The 17,203-nt window shown below is 36.4% G+C and overlaps 1 protein-coding gene across 2 annotated transcripts; it reads right to left on the reverse strand.

Annotated features, from left to right (window-relative positions):
* Nucleotides 1–7: 7 nt before the first annotated feature.
* Nucleotides 8–13,230, reverse strand: LOC127941788 (gelsolin-like). 2 transcript variants are annotated; one of them, XM_052537193.1, is made up of 17 exons: nucleotides 13,109–13,230; nucleotides 8,551–8,748; nucleotides 8,246–8,400; nucleotides 7,632–7,793; nucleotides 7,397–7,546; nucleotides 6,730–6,819; nucleotides 6,507–6,639; nucleotides 6,110–6,414; nucleotides 5,857–5,990; nucleotides 5,627–5,717; nucleotides 4,819–4,845; nucleotides 3,218–3,388; nucleotides 2,960–3,134; nucleotides 2,128–2,249; nucleotides 1,938–2,015; nucleotides 1,443–1,503; nucleotides 8–951 (listed from the first exon to the last, which is right to left on the reverse strand). In XM_052537193.1, exons 2-17 carry the CDS (start codon nucleotides 8,741–8,743, stop codon nucleotides 782–784), a joined length of 2,217 nt encoding a protein of 738 aa, XP_052393153.1. In that variant the 5' UTR covers nucleotides 8,744–8,748; nucleotides 13,109–13,230; the 3' UTR covers nucleotides 8–781. The 2 variants fall into 2 exon arrangements, with proteins under 2 accessions (XP_052393153.1, XP_052393154.1); XM_052537194.1 differs by lacking the exon at nucleotides 4,819–4,845 and having other exon boundaries at nucleotides 13,109–13,186.
* Between the last annotated feature and the right edge of the window lie 3,973 nt (nucleotides 13,231–17,203).

Here is a 17,203-nt window from a genome sequence, read left to right on the forward strand (position 1 = left end):
GGAAACCTTTTGAGGTTGTGGTTCTTTATTGTATAAGTAGGAAACTGGCAAATAGTGTTTTTTTTCTTATTATTTTTCAGGTATAGATGGATTTGCAAAAGCAGAGGTATCTGGAATAACCCTTATGGATAAGTTGCTATACAAGTCTTCAGCAGATATCAAGGGCGACTCAGCTCTGCACAATAAGTTATAGCATTTTAGCTGATATTCAGGCAGTTAATTGACCCATATGTTAACAGTTATCTAAACCAGACCCTAGAAATAAACCGTAGACCTTAAGAATAATAAGACTTCTGCTTCTCTAGGCCTTTAACAAGACATGCATCATAAGCATTCCTTATCATAAAAAATATTGATTCAAAACACTAAAGTATTATTAATAGTAAAACTACTGATACTGGTCACATAAAAAAGATTTATAGAAAAAGAAGGCAAAAAGATATCTGACTGATTTTGACAATGATATCCCTTCAGCAACATAAGGTGTGCAGAACAAACACAGCAATCTAAAAGCTTCACAAGAATAAAAACTGTTGAGCACACTTACATAAAGAAGTAAAAAAGAATAAAAATAATAAGAGTTGCCTTATGTGTGATGACAGAATCTCAGGGCAGTAAAGTGCTCTTTTCAAAAACTGCCTTTTGATACTGACCCAGGACCAGCTTTGGTTTTTGAATCCATGATTCCATGACCTTATAAAAAATCAAATTGGCATCTTCTATGAATCTAATGGCAACTTTGATCAATTTGCAGTAAAGGTCAGGGGTGACAGCTCAAAGTTCAGATCTCCAGCTCCGCCATGGCCCGCTCCAGTGGGTCAGTGCTCCAGTATTCGTGGTCCCAGCCCAGGAACCAGCCTGTGAATGTGGGAGGCTCAAAGCCTTGTTTAATCTTCACGATGGGTGTGCGCGGGTCACGGTTGGCTGGGTCCGACTCAATGTATCGGGCAGCTGGAGAGAGAGAGAGACAAAAGGAAGTTTAATATGGGATTTATAAAAGGACACATTATAAAGTGTTTTGGGGTTTCAAAATATGCTCATGTTTCTATCTTCCTTTCTATCTTAAAAGCATTATCGCCACCTACTGGACTGTAGCATGAACCACAGACAATATTTACTGAAAAAAACTGCATACTGAGTAGTATGCTCAACTGGTGCTGCATATATATAAGTAAGTCTGAAAAAAAAAATACAAGCTGTACAAGCATAATAACATCATTGGAGATAATCAGATAAATGTGTCATTGAGTAATGTTTTTACTCTAAAATATATCCAGGCCAGACATGCACACAATGTCCCTAGACAAAGTGTTTGTGGGGTCAAACAGAATCTCACAGGAATACATTGTTTACTCTAGTATGGTAAACAGTAGCATGGTAAAACTTACTGTTTTATACTTCATGCAGTGAATTATAATTAGAAGTGTTTTAAGGAGCCTTACCTGAAGTCATTGCCTCAGTCTTCTCCTCGTCATGAGCTTCATTACCAATCCAAACAAACACCTGCAAAACACATCAAGATTTCTTACAATTCTCTGTGCACATAACATTATTACTACTACATTATTAATTTCTTAAACGACAAGTTGCATGTCACTGCATTAATAAAAGTGTTATGCAAGACAAGCATGGTACAAAATGTAGCTAAACTGCCTTAACAGTTTCTACACAAATAGAAGTTTAACTATTTGGAAATGTTATTGAATCCAGAAGGGTTCAAGGTTTGGCTGGTGGCTTCTGCATCCCTACCAGTCGATGCTGTAACTACACAGTTATGCAGATAAAAAAAGCATGTTTCTCTATTACTGATATAATAGCAAAACATTTAAAAACAGTTTCCAGATTACATGCTTCCACTGATATGAATGGGAATAATATAAAGCTCTCACTTTAAACTATGTAAAAGTAGAACAATCCTGTTAAAGTAGTCAGTTTACCTGATCCCAGGTGTCCAGAATCATGACATCATCTGTAGCTAGGTCTTCTTGAGTCATCTCTCCAGGAACTTCTTCAATCTGCATAGATATCAATGCATCCATAATGAATGGCTCTTTATCATACTACACTGACAATATGCGTATAGTATTTAAATCAGTGCAGGCAAAGCAATCTGGGTGAGTTACTCACAATGAAATTCCCAGTTTTGTTTGAGCAGGCGAACAGTCGTGGTGGGTGGGCATTCATCTTGTCCTTTAGCCTGGCGGACGTGCGGTAATCTGCCTTTCCTCCCAGAGCGTCCCAGAAACTGCCTGCAGTGTGTTGATACATGTATATTCACATGAGCTTAATTATGAGAATCACTCATAAAAAGAAGTCTATCAAAATCATGAATGCTTTTAATATATTTGGTGACACGGGACCACAAAACCAGTCTAAAGTTGCTGGGGTATATTTGTAGCAATAGTCAAAAAAAGGGTCAAAATTATAGATTTTTTCTTTTATGCCAAAAATCATTAAGACATCGCGATCATGTTCCATGAATATATTTAGTAAATTTCCTAAAGTAAATATATCAAAACTTAATTTCTGATTAGTAATATGCATTGCTAAGAACTTCATTTGGACAACTTTAATGGTGATTTTCTCAATATTTAGATTTTTTTGCACCCTCAGATTTTCAAATAGTTGTATCTCAGCCAAATATTGTCCTATCATAACAAACCATACACCAATGGAGCGCTTATTTTTCCATTAAAAAAACTGACCTTTATGACTGGTTTTGTGGTCCAGGGTCACATAGTAATAAAAATGGTCACACATGAATGAAATATGAAAAATTGTATGCAATAATTTATTTTGTTTTATTTTTCATGCAAAAATGTTAATACCGTCACATAAACCATTTGAACTGCTATTATGATGCTTCTACAATCTTTTTGTGGCCTACTTTAAAACTTGGAAACTAATGTTTTTATTTCAAGGTTAAATGTTATTTTGAACATTTCAGATGAGTCCTCACCATCCTCTCCTCCTTCACCCAGCTCGGAGGACGACACTCCAAGGATATCACAGAGCTGCTGTGCCCCACGTTTCTCCGTATCACAGGCTCCTCGTCCCACCCATATGAAAGATGCAGCCGGGGTCACCAGGACAAATGCATCATTGGAGTTCAGATTGGAGGACACGGCATCAACCTAGACACAAAAACGGTTAAGATCAACAAATATTTTGAGAATATTTAAAAGCTCCCACCAATAGCAAAATATTAGATGCTGACCTCCACAGCTCGTGTGCACCCTGTGGAGTTTGAGCGCACTTGGAACAGGCGAGTCTCGGCTGGCGCACTCTGACCGCCTTCCCTAGAGGTGCCGCCCTGGTGCACCACCATAGGCTGCCCTCCGAACAGACCCATGAGGTGAGCGGGTTCCTTACCCTGAACCACCCGCACCTGAAAAATACACAGTGAGTACACATTAAACAGAGAAAAAAAATAAAGTCATGCTTTCACAAAACTATACAATTTCTGTAATTCTGATATGCAGTATATCAGACACACTACAACACTGTCACTGGCTTTTTAAGAGTCTTTAGTTGCGGATTGCATTTAATTCCACAGGGTGGCAGTGTGGAGCTCACTGTGAGGAATGTGCAGCTAATGCCAAAATTCCCAGCATCCTTTGTGGTCAGCATGATGACAGTGGTTATTTTTCCACTCTTGCCCCAAAAACGTACATTTGGTCTTCCTATGCTGCTCTCTGCTGAATTATACATTGCATTTACTGCAATGTTAATATTTATTCTTTCTGCTTCCGTTTTTTTATACACTACTGTGCAAAAGTTTAGGGCATAAGAAATCTTTTATGCTCACCAAGACTGCATTTATTTAAATAGAAATACAATAAAAGCAAATATATTGTTTAAAAATATTACAATTTATAACTATTTTAATATATTTTAAAATCGAATTTATTTATATGATGGCAAAGCTCAATTTTCAGCAGTCATTACTCCAGTCCGTGTCACATGATCCTTTAATAATTATTCTGATATGCAGCCTTTTAATATTTCAGTGAAAACCTTCATACAGTTTTTTAAAACATATTACAAAATGGTTTTACTGTTACTTTTGATCAATATAATGCATCCTTGCTGAATAAAAGTATTCAAAAAATATATCTTATTGACCCCAAATTTCTGAACGATAGTGTACAATGGACAAAAACAGTAGTGATTCATTGTATGTTGTTTACTGCATTTAATACATCATCTACTTTAACATGCTGGATGTATTTTTTGTGTATCAGTTTAATGTGCATGACAGCATGCATAAATCCAGACCAAAATGTAAAAAAATAAATAAATAAAAAATCACAGTATGAATTGGTTTAAAATAAAAATTAAAATTGTGAATGCATAATGGAGCATTTCTGTTAATGTTCACATGCTCACTCCCAAAACTGATTTATGTATGCATAAGACAGTTTTTTGTGCACAAAATATCAAAATGAAGACACAAGGACATAAGTACAACAGTGGAGGCATATACAGCGATAATACATGTCAGTGTACAGACCCTTACAAAAAAATTATATTTATACATATTGATCTTGCATACCAATTATGCAGAAACCAATGAAATCTTGATTTTAAAAACCATCTGCTAAAGACTTGATTGTTTTAGCTGTACAAAAAGTTAGATGATGGACATTATACTGCTACACTCTGGAAACTGAAAAACAATTAAAGGAACATGAGCAGAAATTTCCTTTCAGATTTGTATCTGTTGTTTGTGAAATGCTATGAAAGATCATTTGTATAAATGTGGTGGAGAAACATTCAGGCACTGTACAGGGACATGCAATCCTGAGATACGGATACCTGAGTGGTGAGGGGAGCACCAGTCATCTACAACAGGATTTAGAATATGAATAATGGACAGGAAGGAAAGACATAGAGGAGGAAGTTTGTTTAACATATGGACAAAATTAATAATTCAGGGAATTCCATTACAACCAGCAATAATATTTTTTTTAGCTAAGCTATGAGAGGACACAACTTCAACTTAAAATCAAAATTAGCCCTAATTACATAATTCAATAACAACAAAAAAGTTTGTTTTTGTATTCTTTCATCAAAATTGTAAGGGCACAAATTAAATCTTCAATTTCAGTTTCATTGTGACTTCACAGTTCTGCCCGAAGCCAATAAACTGATTACTAGTTTCTTATTATGGCAAATTACTGAAAAAATGGCAATATTAAAATTATATACTATTTTGTCTAAATAAATTAAGAATAGAAAAATTAAAAATAACTAAAATAAAACAAAACACAAAAAAAATCAGTAATTGTAATTAGAATTAGGAGTGAACTTAAGCATTAATAGATTTTACAGCGTTATTAAATTATTAGTTTTTTATAGATTTAATTTAAGTGAGCATTAGGTGACAGCAAAGTTATGTAATGAAGTCCTTCCCAACATTCTTTCCACTGAATTTGATTTACAGTTTCATCATTAATGTGCCACGTCACAGTTGTAAAATGGGTTGTGAATGCTGTTTCATGTTGACTTCAATTAAAAAAAGAAAAGAATCACAATTGCACTTTTAATGGAGGAGCCCCAAATGATAATTTCATGGATATGATTGTGATCGAGTGATCCATTGAGACTTATTCATAAGCATTACCTGCACAGGTCCACCTCCAAGCTCATCGTCCAGCTGGGCAGCCAAGATAGCAGATGCCCCAATCTCATCTTGTGAGGAGTCTTTACCCTGCCTATAACAGACATCATATGCAAGTGAGACATCATCGGACAGGACAAGATTATTGAACTGTTTAACCAAAACACATACAATGTAATCCTGCGATTATGCCAGATGAAGCTTTAGATTAACTATGTGAGATGAAGTCATACCAGATGTAAATGATGTGACCCTGTCTGCCTCCATGGTGGTAATTGTACAGAATAATGTAACTGTCTCCTCCATAGAACTGGCCATAAGTAGAGGGATCAACCGGAACCTTATCTGATCCTTCAATGCGCCAGATCTTACGTTTCAAGTGACATAAAGATAAAAATATCATGAAGTACCCTCACTGAATTTGTATACATAACATGTTGTTCGACCTCAGGCCAAGTGACATGCAGTGTGTGCTCAATAGCTGACCTGTTTCCCTCCGTGACCATCATCGATCATTCCATGCTGGGCAGCCATGGCTGGTGAATCATGCAGAGTTGAAGCATCGAACGGCACCTTCTCGATCTTAGCAATGCTATTTGAGACATAAGCCACACCCAGACCTTCCGTCTGGTCCACATCTCGCCAGTTTTTGAAGAACTGTTTGAATAGAGGCGTCTCGCCCATCTCCGGGAGAATCTGAACCTGTGTGTGCTTTGGGTAACCCATTTTCTTAATGAACTCATCTGCTGCCTTCATGGCAGCCTTTCTCTCTTCCACATTGGCATCTTTGCCTATAAAATAAACGCTGGTGTTTAAAAAAAAACAAAAGAAGTCTAAAAAATGGAAAAAGTTTATTTTTGTTTTCTCGGTCAATGCCATTTACCTTTCCAAACAAAGATCTTCCCATCTGAGCCGTGATCCAGGATGAAACAGTCGCTTGATTCTAGTGCGCTCTGGGAGAAGGGGTTCTCAGCGGCCACCAGGGCAATCGTCATGTCTCCACTGGCATCGGACACCTGAAGTACAGGAAATGTCAATAAGTTGAATATACCAATGGTCTACAATGGCTATTTATTATATTTGCTTGGTTTAAATCCAATGGCTACCTTATAGAGTTTGGCCATCTTCCTGTTGGAGGCATCAGCCTTGATATCGTCAGATGCTCCTTCAGGCAGGTCTGGTTTTTCTCCAAGAACCTGCCAGCAGATAATTGGATCATGCATTTAAAGGTGCTGTAGGGAACTTTTGTACAAAAATATTTTTTTACATATTTGTTAAACCTGTCATTATGTCCTGACAGTAGAATATGAGACAGATAATCTGTGAAAAAATCAAGCTCCTCTGGCTCCTCCCAGTGGTCCTATTGCCATTTGCAGAAACTCCATCGCTCCCGTCAAAAAATAACCAATCAGAGCTGCGGTCCGTAACTTTGTTTGTGTTCAAAATGTAGAAAAATGTATATAATAAGCGAGTACACCATGAATCCATTTTCCAAACTGTGTTTTTGGCTTGTCCTGAATCACTAGGGTGCACCTATAATAAGTGTTTATATTCAGACTATTTTAGATTGCTTCGGGGATACCGCGGCGGAGTAACCCAGTACCTTTGTGATTCTTCATAGACATAAACAGAGAGAAGTAGTTCCGGCTACGATGTTCTTCCGCAAGACGCAAGCAGTTCTGTTTATTAACCGCTAGAGCGTCAAAAGTTCCCTACTGCAGCTTTAACGAATCTCTTGTCAATTTTGAAGTCAAAGCTTTCTGTCTTTCTTACCTCCAACATCTTGTCTCTTTCTGCCCCTTCATCACACACATACACGCGAGCGCGTCCACTGCGTTCATTGTCACGAATGCCCTTTGCAAGCTGAGTAGCTTTTAGCTTCTCAAAGCGGTTACTCTTTGAACCACACCACTGGTAGATCTCCTGTAAAAAATACACAGAGTAAACAGTTACTTTTAAGTTTTTGTACAATATCCATTCTCCCTCACTTTCTTCACATGATACTCACGCTCCCCAAATCCAGGATGAAGCAGTCTCCCTGGTTAAAGCTGTCCCAGCTGACTGCCACTTCTGTTGCTCTGACAACACGCCGACCTTTGACCTGTAGCACGCGTTGCACTATAACTTCATTGGTGACCACATGCTTGAATCCAGATGCAACTCCTCCTTTCTGAAAAAACAAACAAAACAAAACAAAACCAAAATGAGACGAAAAACACACACACAAACACACACACATTGGTATTGGTGGTTTACAGGGACTCTCCATAGGCGTAATGGTTTTTATAATGTCATACCCATGTCATTATACAAATCTGTGTCCTCATAAACCACCCAAACCAGTGTTCACACTCACAAATAATAAAAGCACAAAAGAAACAAAACCCCAAACCAAACAACAAAACAAAATGTCAGTGAAGTTCATGTCTGGCAATATCACGATTTCATTCAAACATTTTTAACATTAACATTTAGCGGTAAAAACATCAAGATGTTCATATAACATTAAGTGTAATTCACGCAGTCTGTGAAAAATTAGTTAATCTTGGACATCCTTATTTGAATGAGTTACTTTAGAATCACTTTCCATTTGTCCTGTTAACACTCGGGCCACTCACTCACCATATACTGCAGCCCTTTCTTAAAATATCCCAGAAAAGCTTTGGACTCGTAGCCTTGAACTTCACGATACTGGATGGGCTTTCCACCCAAATAGTCATCCATTTGCACTGTGAAAATGGCAGCCGCCCCACTTTCATCTTGTGTGCAATAGTCACCTGCCAGTAGAGGGAAGAGCATCAATCAGAAATGTAGCTGATGCATTTGACCTTTTGAACCGCCTAGCTTGTCTTGAAAATTAGGCAGAACATGTATTTTAGTACTAAAATAAATATCTGAATCTCTTTAACACAGCATTGACCTATTACCTAGCCAGAAATGGATGTCATACTGTAGGTTGCCAGAGCGTTGCTTGATAGTATTGAGGACCACATAAGCATCACCGGTGTAGAACCCTCCATAGAGATTCTCAGGAACTGCCACCAAATCAAACTTCTCAATTCTCCACACCTGGAGCCCAGGCTCTTTGCCTGCACGCTCAAACTCAGGGTGGTACACCATGCTGTCTAGAGAAAAATACACAAACATATTATTTATTCAAATTGACACAAATGGTGAAAACATTTTGCCTACATTTTTGAGAGATTTATAAAATTGTTCCACCAAAACCCACATTGCACATAACATTTTTTTTTTATCCAATGAACTGGACTATAAAAATCCAGTGGCTCGGAGTTTCCATCTTTGGTGATGGACAATTGAGCTGGATGCAGTAAAAGGGAAGCACAGTGACTAATGCTGTTGGACTGACAGTGCCAACTGTGGACACAGCCTGACCGGATCATTCAGAACAGCAGCCCTCGCAAACAGTCCAGCACTTAATGTGGCGAGTGCCTCTGAGAGAGTCACCGTGTCAGCTGAGCTTACCGCCCACTCATGGGGTGGGGATATGGTGAAGTTTGGGATGTCTTCGACATGAGTCATTCAGAAATGAGACGTTAGTATTGTAATTATTTTTACTGACTACAAGACATTCTTCAGAGAGAGAAATTTTATAATAACTATTTTCATAACTTTATGAAACAACAAACCACAGGAGGGCAAACAATGTATAGCACTGGAGCCAATGACTATACCAAATAAAAAAAAGTTTTTATTCCTTTAATCAAAGAAAAGGAGGAATGAGGAGGACAAATTCCTTGTCTGTGTAAACATACTTGGCAATAAAGCTCTTTCAGACTCTGATTTTGATTCTCTGATTTAAGTTTCTGGTCCAGTATCATCAAAATTGTGACTGATTCTTTGTAAAAGACAAAACGAACATACCGGAACATACTGTTAATATTTATTGGAAATATCAACCAATTAGATATTAGAAGAATCTCTAACATAGGCTGATAACCTATGGTGCCAATATATTTCAATAATCATATCTATCAGGCACACCGTCTCTCATCATCTCCCAGCACATTCCATGAGAAGTCGCCCATATATTCTGATATCATGATAATAAGGTCTTATTTTTCTTTTTACACTCATGTAACACAAGACAATGTGCCAGCCCCAGCAATTAAGCACTGCAGTAGAACTGTATAAAATACAGTTGTCATCATGCATTCATTGACACTTCCTGTATTAGATCAAACTGCAATCAGGCACCACATGCTTCACGATCAGACATCTTTTTTAAGCCATAGGCATGCTACAAAACAACCGCTTTAAAATTACACATGCTGCACCATTTGCTCTACTTCAGCTGTTGTCCTATCAGCATGTACGCCAAAGTCTATGCTGTGATCTGGAACTGATTTCCAAGCTTTTTTTTTTTTTTTTTTTTTTTTTAAGCTTCAGTGTGAGAGAAAGGCTAATTAAATAGAACATTGTTTCACGCAAACAACCGATCTCAGTCTATAATATACTGCTCCGGGTTACTCTCGAGACTTGCGTGAGATATTCAGCATACAACAGGCTATTCTTAACTAAACATCTTGTCTGATGTAGCTGATGAGGTTGCAGCCAGTCTAGCCCACAGGAAACTATAAAAAACCTGGGTCATGTGACATTTGCTTATGGGTCAAAATGGGAGGGGGGTGTTTCTGGGAAGTGCCTGTATACGCTGAATAGGCCTTAATAAAAGAGCAGTAGGATGTTGAATACCAAGAAAACCATGAAATGAAAGCTCACCCAATCTATTTTTTCAATGGATGTTGTTGATCTTTTTGTGAATGATTCAACCATACATATGTTTACATTTTATTTAATACCCTGACCACATACTTTTTTATCAAAATGTCACAATACGAGCTCCCGGCACTTCAGATCGGCCTCCATCCAATCAATAACTGATTAATAGAAGAACCAAGTCCCCAACCTACATTTTTGTTATTTTCAATAACAGAAGAAAATATCTATAGTTACCTCCATTTGATCAGGATTTTAAGGCCACAACAGCTTCCATTAGGTTTAAAAAGAGAGAAAGAATAATGGGGTGGTTCCAAAAAAACTTGAAAAAGTGGTTTCTCGTGGATTCATTTCTCTGCTTGTTGTTGGATGTAGTATACCTGGGGATATATAGACTATAGTACCCACCTAAAATGAATACTTCATCAAAAGTTGAGAAGTAAAATTGTCACTGAATTCAGAAAATATGGTAAACTGGACAAGCCTTTGTTTCCTGACAGTTCTTTCTTTCCTCAAGTTCAGACACAGTGACCCTCTGAAAAATGTTGCCAGAAAGGATATAAATCTGAAGTGGAAATGTATACATGGGCTGGTCCTGAAATCTGTTAAATGACCAGCATATATATCCAACTTGGACATGTGTATTATAAAATGTATTTTGACATAATCCTTCCTTGTGGAAGAACTGATTAAATCATCTTTTTTTCCTGGAGTAATGCCTAAATGACAGGAACTCATGAGATGACTTGGTTTTTCCATCTAAATATTTCTTCCTAGACCTTTTACAAGCACCAGTGCTCCTTAGAAAACCTTTTAGCACTGAGTCAACATTAATTCTAAGCCTTGTTTAAGCTCCTGACTGCACCCTGTGTTTACCCAAAGAGAAAACAGCCTAACCAGTGACTGCACTGACTGTGTTTTACAACCTAGTTCCCTATAAAAGTACAAGAATCTCAGAATTGTAATTTTGTATACAGATGAATATGCAAGCGTTCAAAGTCTGAGCTATAAAGGGTGTCAGTCTGTTATTATCAGATTGGTGTGGCTGATGCTTCCTTGTCTAGTTCCACCGATTTAATGTTGGACAGCTAACAGAACACATTTCTTAAGAAATCAATGATTGCATGAAAACACATGCAATGCAGCATAAAGAAAATTCTGTGAGTGTGTTATGAATCTGATGATAGTGTCACATGCCAATGTTGGTTTGTAATGTTATATGACATCATAAAATATCACATGACATACATTGTGTAATATATTCTTGAAAACATGTAAATGTGATTATGAGTTGCAGGAGATGAGGAGGTATATCAAATCTGTGGCATCAATTAGCTCAAAAAGACTGAGCTTCTCTCCTTTCTGTGGAGGCGCTGTATAACACCTACTCTCACAGTCCTCTGTTATTCTTGTAATCACTATGTTTGTGTGTGTATAGGTGTGTTTGGAATAGAACACCCATGAAGAAATGCTAACATGTTATCAGTCTGAGTGCAAGTTATCTACCTGGCTACAGGCTGGTTTGTAGTTGTATATGTGTATATATATATTTGTGTGTGTGTGTGTGTGTGTGTGTACTTGTTTAGCTACTTGTGAGGGCCAAATGTCCTCGCTTATACAGTGAATCATGACAACCGAGGAGTTCACATGGATTTTACATGTCCTCCTCTTATAAATCAGGTCAAATCATGTTTCTATTTCAAGCTGGTGTACTTGTTTCTGTGATGGTTATGTTTAGGGATAGAGGTAGGGTTGGGCCATAGTTTTTTAAATATCACTAACCTGATATGAAACAACGGGAGGCTATGGATATTGCTGCAAAAATCGTTTTTTGGAACCATACATTTTTATGAGTGTACATGTATTCTACAAATTTGTTTGGTGCCTCCATAGCCAGGTAATAAAATTAAACAACTGAATAATATCTTTAACATGACTTCTAACAGAAGGTTGCTGCACTTTACACTGAAGGTGTTTTCAGAGGTAATGTGGAGCATCTTCCTCTTTTGTTATAGCATTTTTACCACAAGAGTTAATGTTTGTCTGAGTTGGGTGTGTTTCTGTGGTAACAGATGATAAATGTGCACAGAAGTCTGATGATGGGTAATCAAAAGTGGAACTATTACAGCACATGACATGCAATTCAAATCTTTAAGTTCCTAAAATGAAAAAAAATAAATAATAATAATTAACATAGCACCAAATTTACACTAAAGGTTTTCCAATATGTTTGCTTTAGTTATCTGCACCTGAATGCTGAAACCAACAAATTTTCCACTTAGCTTAGGTTGAAGCAAAAGATAAATCAGTCTAAAAATCAATAGTGGGCCTTCTCTTCTAAATGCATATGAGAGAGGAGGTCAGAGCCGTCCTGCAGACTGCGCCCTTCCAAAGATCCCGTTTAACCGCATAATAAAAAAGGCGCATCCCAGAATCTCTCCATATATGGCTCTGCATTAGTACTTTCAGTGCTCAATATATTAAGAGCAGTTTTTGTAACAATGCGATATAGTGCAGTGCGTCCTTCACATGCAGAAACAATTTAAACTGTAATGTGTTAGAGTTCGTGGCGTGTCCCGTGAGAAAGTGTTGACTTCATTGTGCACACTGCGACGCCTGTGTGGAAAGTAACACTAATGTTGTTTGCAGAGACGTAAATCGTCACATTTAAGCAGACTTCATCACTTTGTGGCAGAGGAGAATGGAAAGGTAACATAGGCTAGATGTAAAATATAACAGACTTACCTATAGTTGAATGACAGGAGATACAGTAAAGGCTATTCCAGAATACTGTGTATGGGCAGGGCAACACCACTCGGTTTCAGACTACTAAGTAATCCTCATCGAGGGGTGATTCTGGCATTTAAACCACTCCCCTTCGATAACGGAACAAGGCAAATCACTGCCATCTACAGAGCCACGTGAATAAAACATTTCCCCCACACTGACAGTTTATCATTGTAACCTTGATTAACTTACCTCCAAAATACCACAGTTACTGATGTTTTATTGCTCTCTTGTCTGTGTATGTTACTTTCCAGTCTGTTCAAGCATGATAAGTAACTGAATCATTCTGTGATCATGGTTAAATAACAAGTATAGACCCTTCAAATGTTAAAATATGTATTCAGTTGCTAAAAAATGTCTTTATTTTGTAATAAATAAATAAATAAATAAAGTATTTAACTAATAATATTCAGCATTAATACAGCAGTCTACAATGTAGAACAGAAGCTCAATGCATAGTATAAAAAAGGCTGAGTCAATAATTACTATAGGCTAGTTTCTTTAGGAGTGTAAAAGGTTGGCAAAAGGCAAAGCAGTTTAAACAGATTGAATTTATATTTAATGTTTCAATATATTATAAATATATTCAATTTTTAAATGTACTGTATATTAAATGCGTAAATGTATTAATTATATTAAATGTAATTTATTTAAATGTAAATTTAATATATTTAAATTTAATGTATGAATTAATTTTTACATTTACAAGCTAGAATTTTAAACCATTTTATTGGCTATTTAATATTTAATTGTCAATTTGTTTAAAATAAATATTAAACAATATAATATGGCACAATTCAGGCTCACTCTCACCTTAAGAGTAGGAGCTAGTTAAATGCACCTTATAATTTGAAATATTGATATGAACGTAATCTACAACATATAGTCTCCCTTTGGCGGTGGTTGGGGGGAGTAAATTCAGCAAATTCCATGTTTATTTCGGCTGTGATTGGCCGTAGTTTTAGTTAATTGTGAGAATTACGTAATACTGTACACGAAGAGTATTGGCACTTTAACAAGTCTTGTTGTTTTGTTTTTTAGCCACTAGATGGAGACATTCGCCAGCATGTAGGTTTTCTGTGAATGCTGAATTTGCCTGAACTCTTGATCCCCGACCTCGACAATGACCCTGACTATCTTTCTATTTGAGGGTGAACGGGACATCAGAACCACATCGTAATTAGCCGATGAGAAACCGATGAGAAAGTTGGAAGTTTGAATGACAATTTTATTAATAGGCTATGCTATACAAACAAGACAGAGTTGATTTAAAAAAATATAGGCAAAATTGTATTAAAACATGCAAACCTTTCAGCCTTCATGTTAATTACATGCAAAGGTAATTCCTATTTTTGAAAGTAAATGTTTGTAATAGCCTACTTTTTATGAGCTGAATCATGTCCTTGGCAAATAAACGGTGACATTAAATTACAAGAATCCAGTTTAAATAAATATTACTGATAACAGTTAAATGGTAACAGCCTAATTTACAGTTTTTGAAAATCTTAATAGAGTTACGCCAAGGGACCACGTGTCAGCTGATGACGTAATTACCGAATGACGTAAAGAATTATAGCTTTATTTGGATATTGTTCAGTTAGAAAGAAATAAACAAAATTCCCATCACCAATCCAAAAGGACACCGGCCAACCCAACTTGAGCCAAAAATGTAAAACGTAATGTGGGTAAACTATTTATGGAAGCAACTATAAAAAACTATAGACGCGCATTCTCGTAAACTCTTATTCCTGCTAAATTCATTATGAGTTTTGTACGGTATAATTATTTAGACGTTTTGCTCTTCCCTCGCGTTAGTGGGAACTGAGTTCTGGCTCCAGTAACCGGGCTGTGGCGCCAAAGTCATGACAGAGTCAGACAGCGACCAAAACTGCTGTTGAAAACCGCGGGAAAGTAAAAGGGCCCTGAAAGAGGCTCTTTGTAAAATCCTCCGCTGATGTCGCCTTATTGTCTGTCAGATTTGCCGATCCAGCGACGGTGTCTGAAACATTACATTCTTGGGAGCAGGGAAGTATGATGTGAAGAATCTTTGAGCCTCCACCCAATGTTTTTCAGTACTCAAGGGAGCAGTAATGCTTTACACTGAGGTCTCTTAATATCTGTGGCTTACTTATAATGAGAAGACCAAACCAGACTTACCAGAAGAGCAGCATTATGGATTTGTATGCTCTAGAAAACAACTTTATGTACATTAGAGAGTTTTCAAGAACCCTCTTTTAAAAATTTGTACGTGACTACACAGTAGTCTCTTTCATTACATAACATAAGTATGGTGTTCTTTGACTAGCAACACTTTTAATGGAGTTTCTCAGTCAGCTAGATCAGACTGCTTTAAATCATCAAGCTCCCTCTCTCTTTTTTTTTAAACACAGCACAGACCAATCTTATCTTGTGTAGGCTATAAGGATATTTTACATAATACAGGAAATCAGAGGACAGGTATGGCTTCCACATGAAAATATTGCTTTTGGCTTTTGAGGTTACACAGAAAGTTCTTTGTTGCACTCCAAGAAATACCTCACAGGGACAGGCTGTGTTTATTATGTAGAGAAATGGATAACTTCAGTGTTTTAAAAAAAACAGTTGCTTCAAGTGTTGCCTGTCAGTTGAAATAATGAGTGTTTGGAATGTGGTTTGCTTTAGGACATCATATAGGTTTACACATTTAAAGTATCTTTAATGCTGATTGAACTATATTTGTGTTTATACTTGTATACTGTTGCATCAGACAAACGCTACAGAACATCCTATTAGAATGCATTGTATTTGTGAACAGCTTGAGTGTTTATATAGTGGTAAAAATGAATGGGATTTCATTCCTACATTAAATAATTGACACATCACTTGTTTTCCTTTAAAGAAATTAAATTATGCAAATCATAACTTAGACATGTTTATCACTGTCAATTGACAAGAGAATAGAATCTGAATACTCAAAGTAGTAAGATTAAAAGAACAGAACTGATTTTCTTTTTATTTACCATATCTTTGGATAATTTTCATAAAATGCATTTTAAACTATCCAAATATAATTTTTCTATTAACTTGAAAAATTTGAATAATTTCTATGGCAGGATTGGACAGTAATGTTTTTGAGTAGGGCCTTAGTGAATGTTTCCCATTGTTTACTTGTACTTGCAAACCTTCAGTGTTATTTTTGTATTTTTTCATATTGAGATGTTATTATAGCTTTAATTCACGTTGAAGGAATTCTTATGTTGATATTTATTGGTTTTCATTTTAAAGTGCAAGTTTTTTATTTGTTTTTAATTTTTAATATGTCTAGATAGTTTTTATTGATTTTTATTTCAGTTTTTGTTTTAGTTATTTTTAGTGCACAAGTTAAACTAAATGAAAATGAGATATATTACCTTGGAAACTAGCTAATAAAATAAGAATACTTTTTATTTATTTTTGTATGTATTTTTTTTAGTACTTTATTTAAAGTGACAAAAACATTTTTTATTATTTTTTTTATTACATTTTTTTTATGGGATTAGATAAAGCTAACCATTATCTTTCTTCATACATCTTTTCGCCTTTCTTTTCTTTATTGTATTGATTCAGCTTCTAAGAATTAGTTCACTGCTTCAAAGCAAAAAGTTGCTGAATGTGAGGTAATTTCTTTCATGGCTACAAAACCTTTGAGATAATATTTTCGTCACTTGATACTTTTCCAACTTTTCTTAGATGTCTTCCTGCTTAATTAAGACCGACGACTGTGGACTGGAAAAACGGAGGCTTATCTCTGCTGGCCAATTCAGTTATTGGCAGAACAGTCTACTTTAACCTTTACATTGCATGTCCACATGACCTTAATGAAATATCGTCTGGATGTCGCAGGAGCGTTTAATCAATCAGACATGTTTATGAAATTAGGAAAAACTAACTGCGTAGAAAGGAACTCCTGTGGGACGGAGAGTATCCTTTCTGTTCCTTGCCCAAGTCTCTCTCCCTTTGTCTTGAACTCAGTCACTGTCTCTGGTAGTGGAGAAAGTGAGTCCATGACTGAAACGTTTCTGTTTATTATTACTG

Source organism: Carassius gibelio, chromosome A21 (assembly GCF_023724105.1).
Source record: "Carassius gibelio isolate Cgi1373 ecotype wild population from Czech Republic chromosome A21, carGib1.2-hapl.c, whole genome shotgun sequence".
NCBI classification, from domain to species: domain Eukaryota; kingdom Metazoa; phylum Chordata; class Actinopteri; order Cypriniformes; family Cyprinidae; genus Carassius; species Carassius gibelio.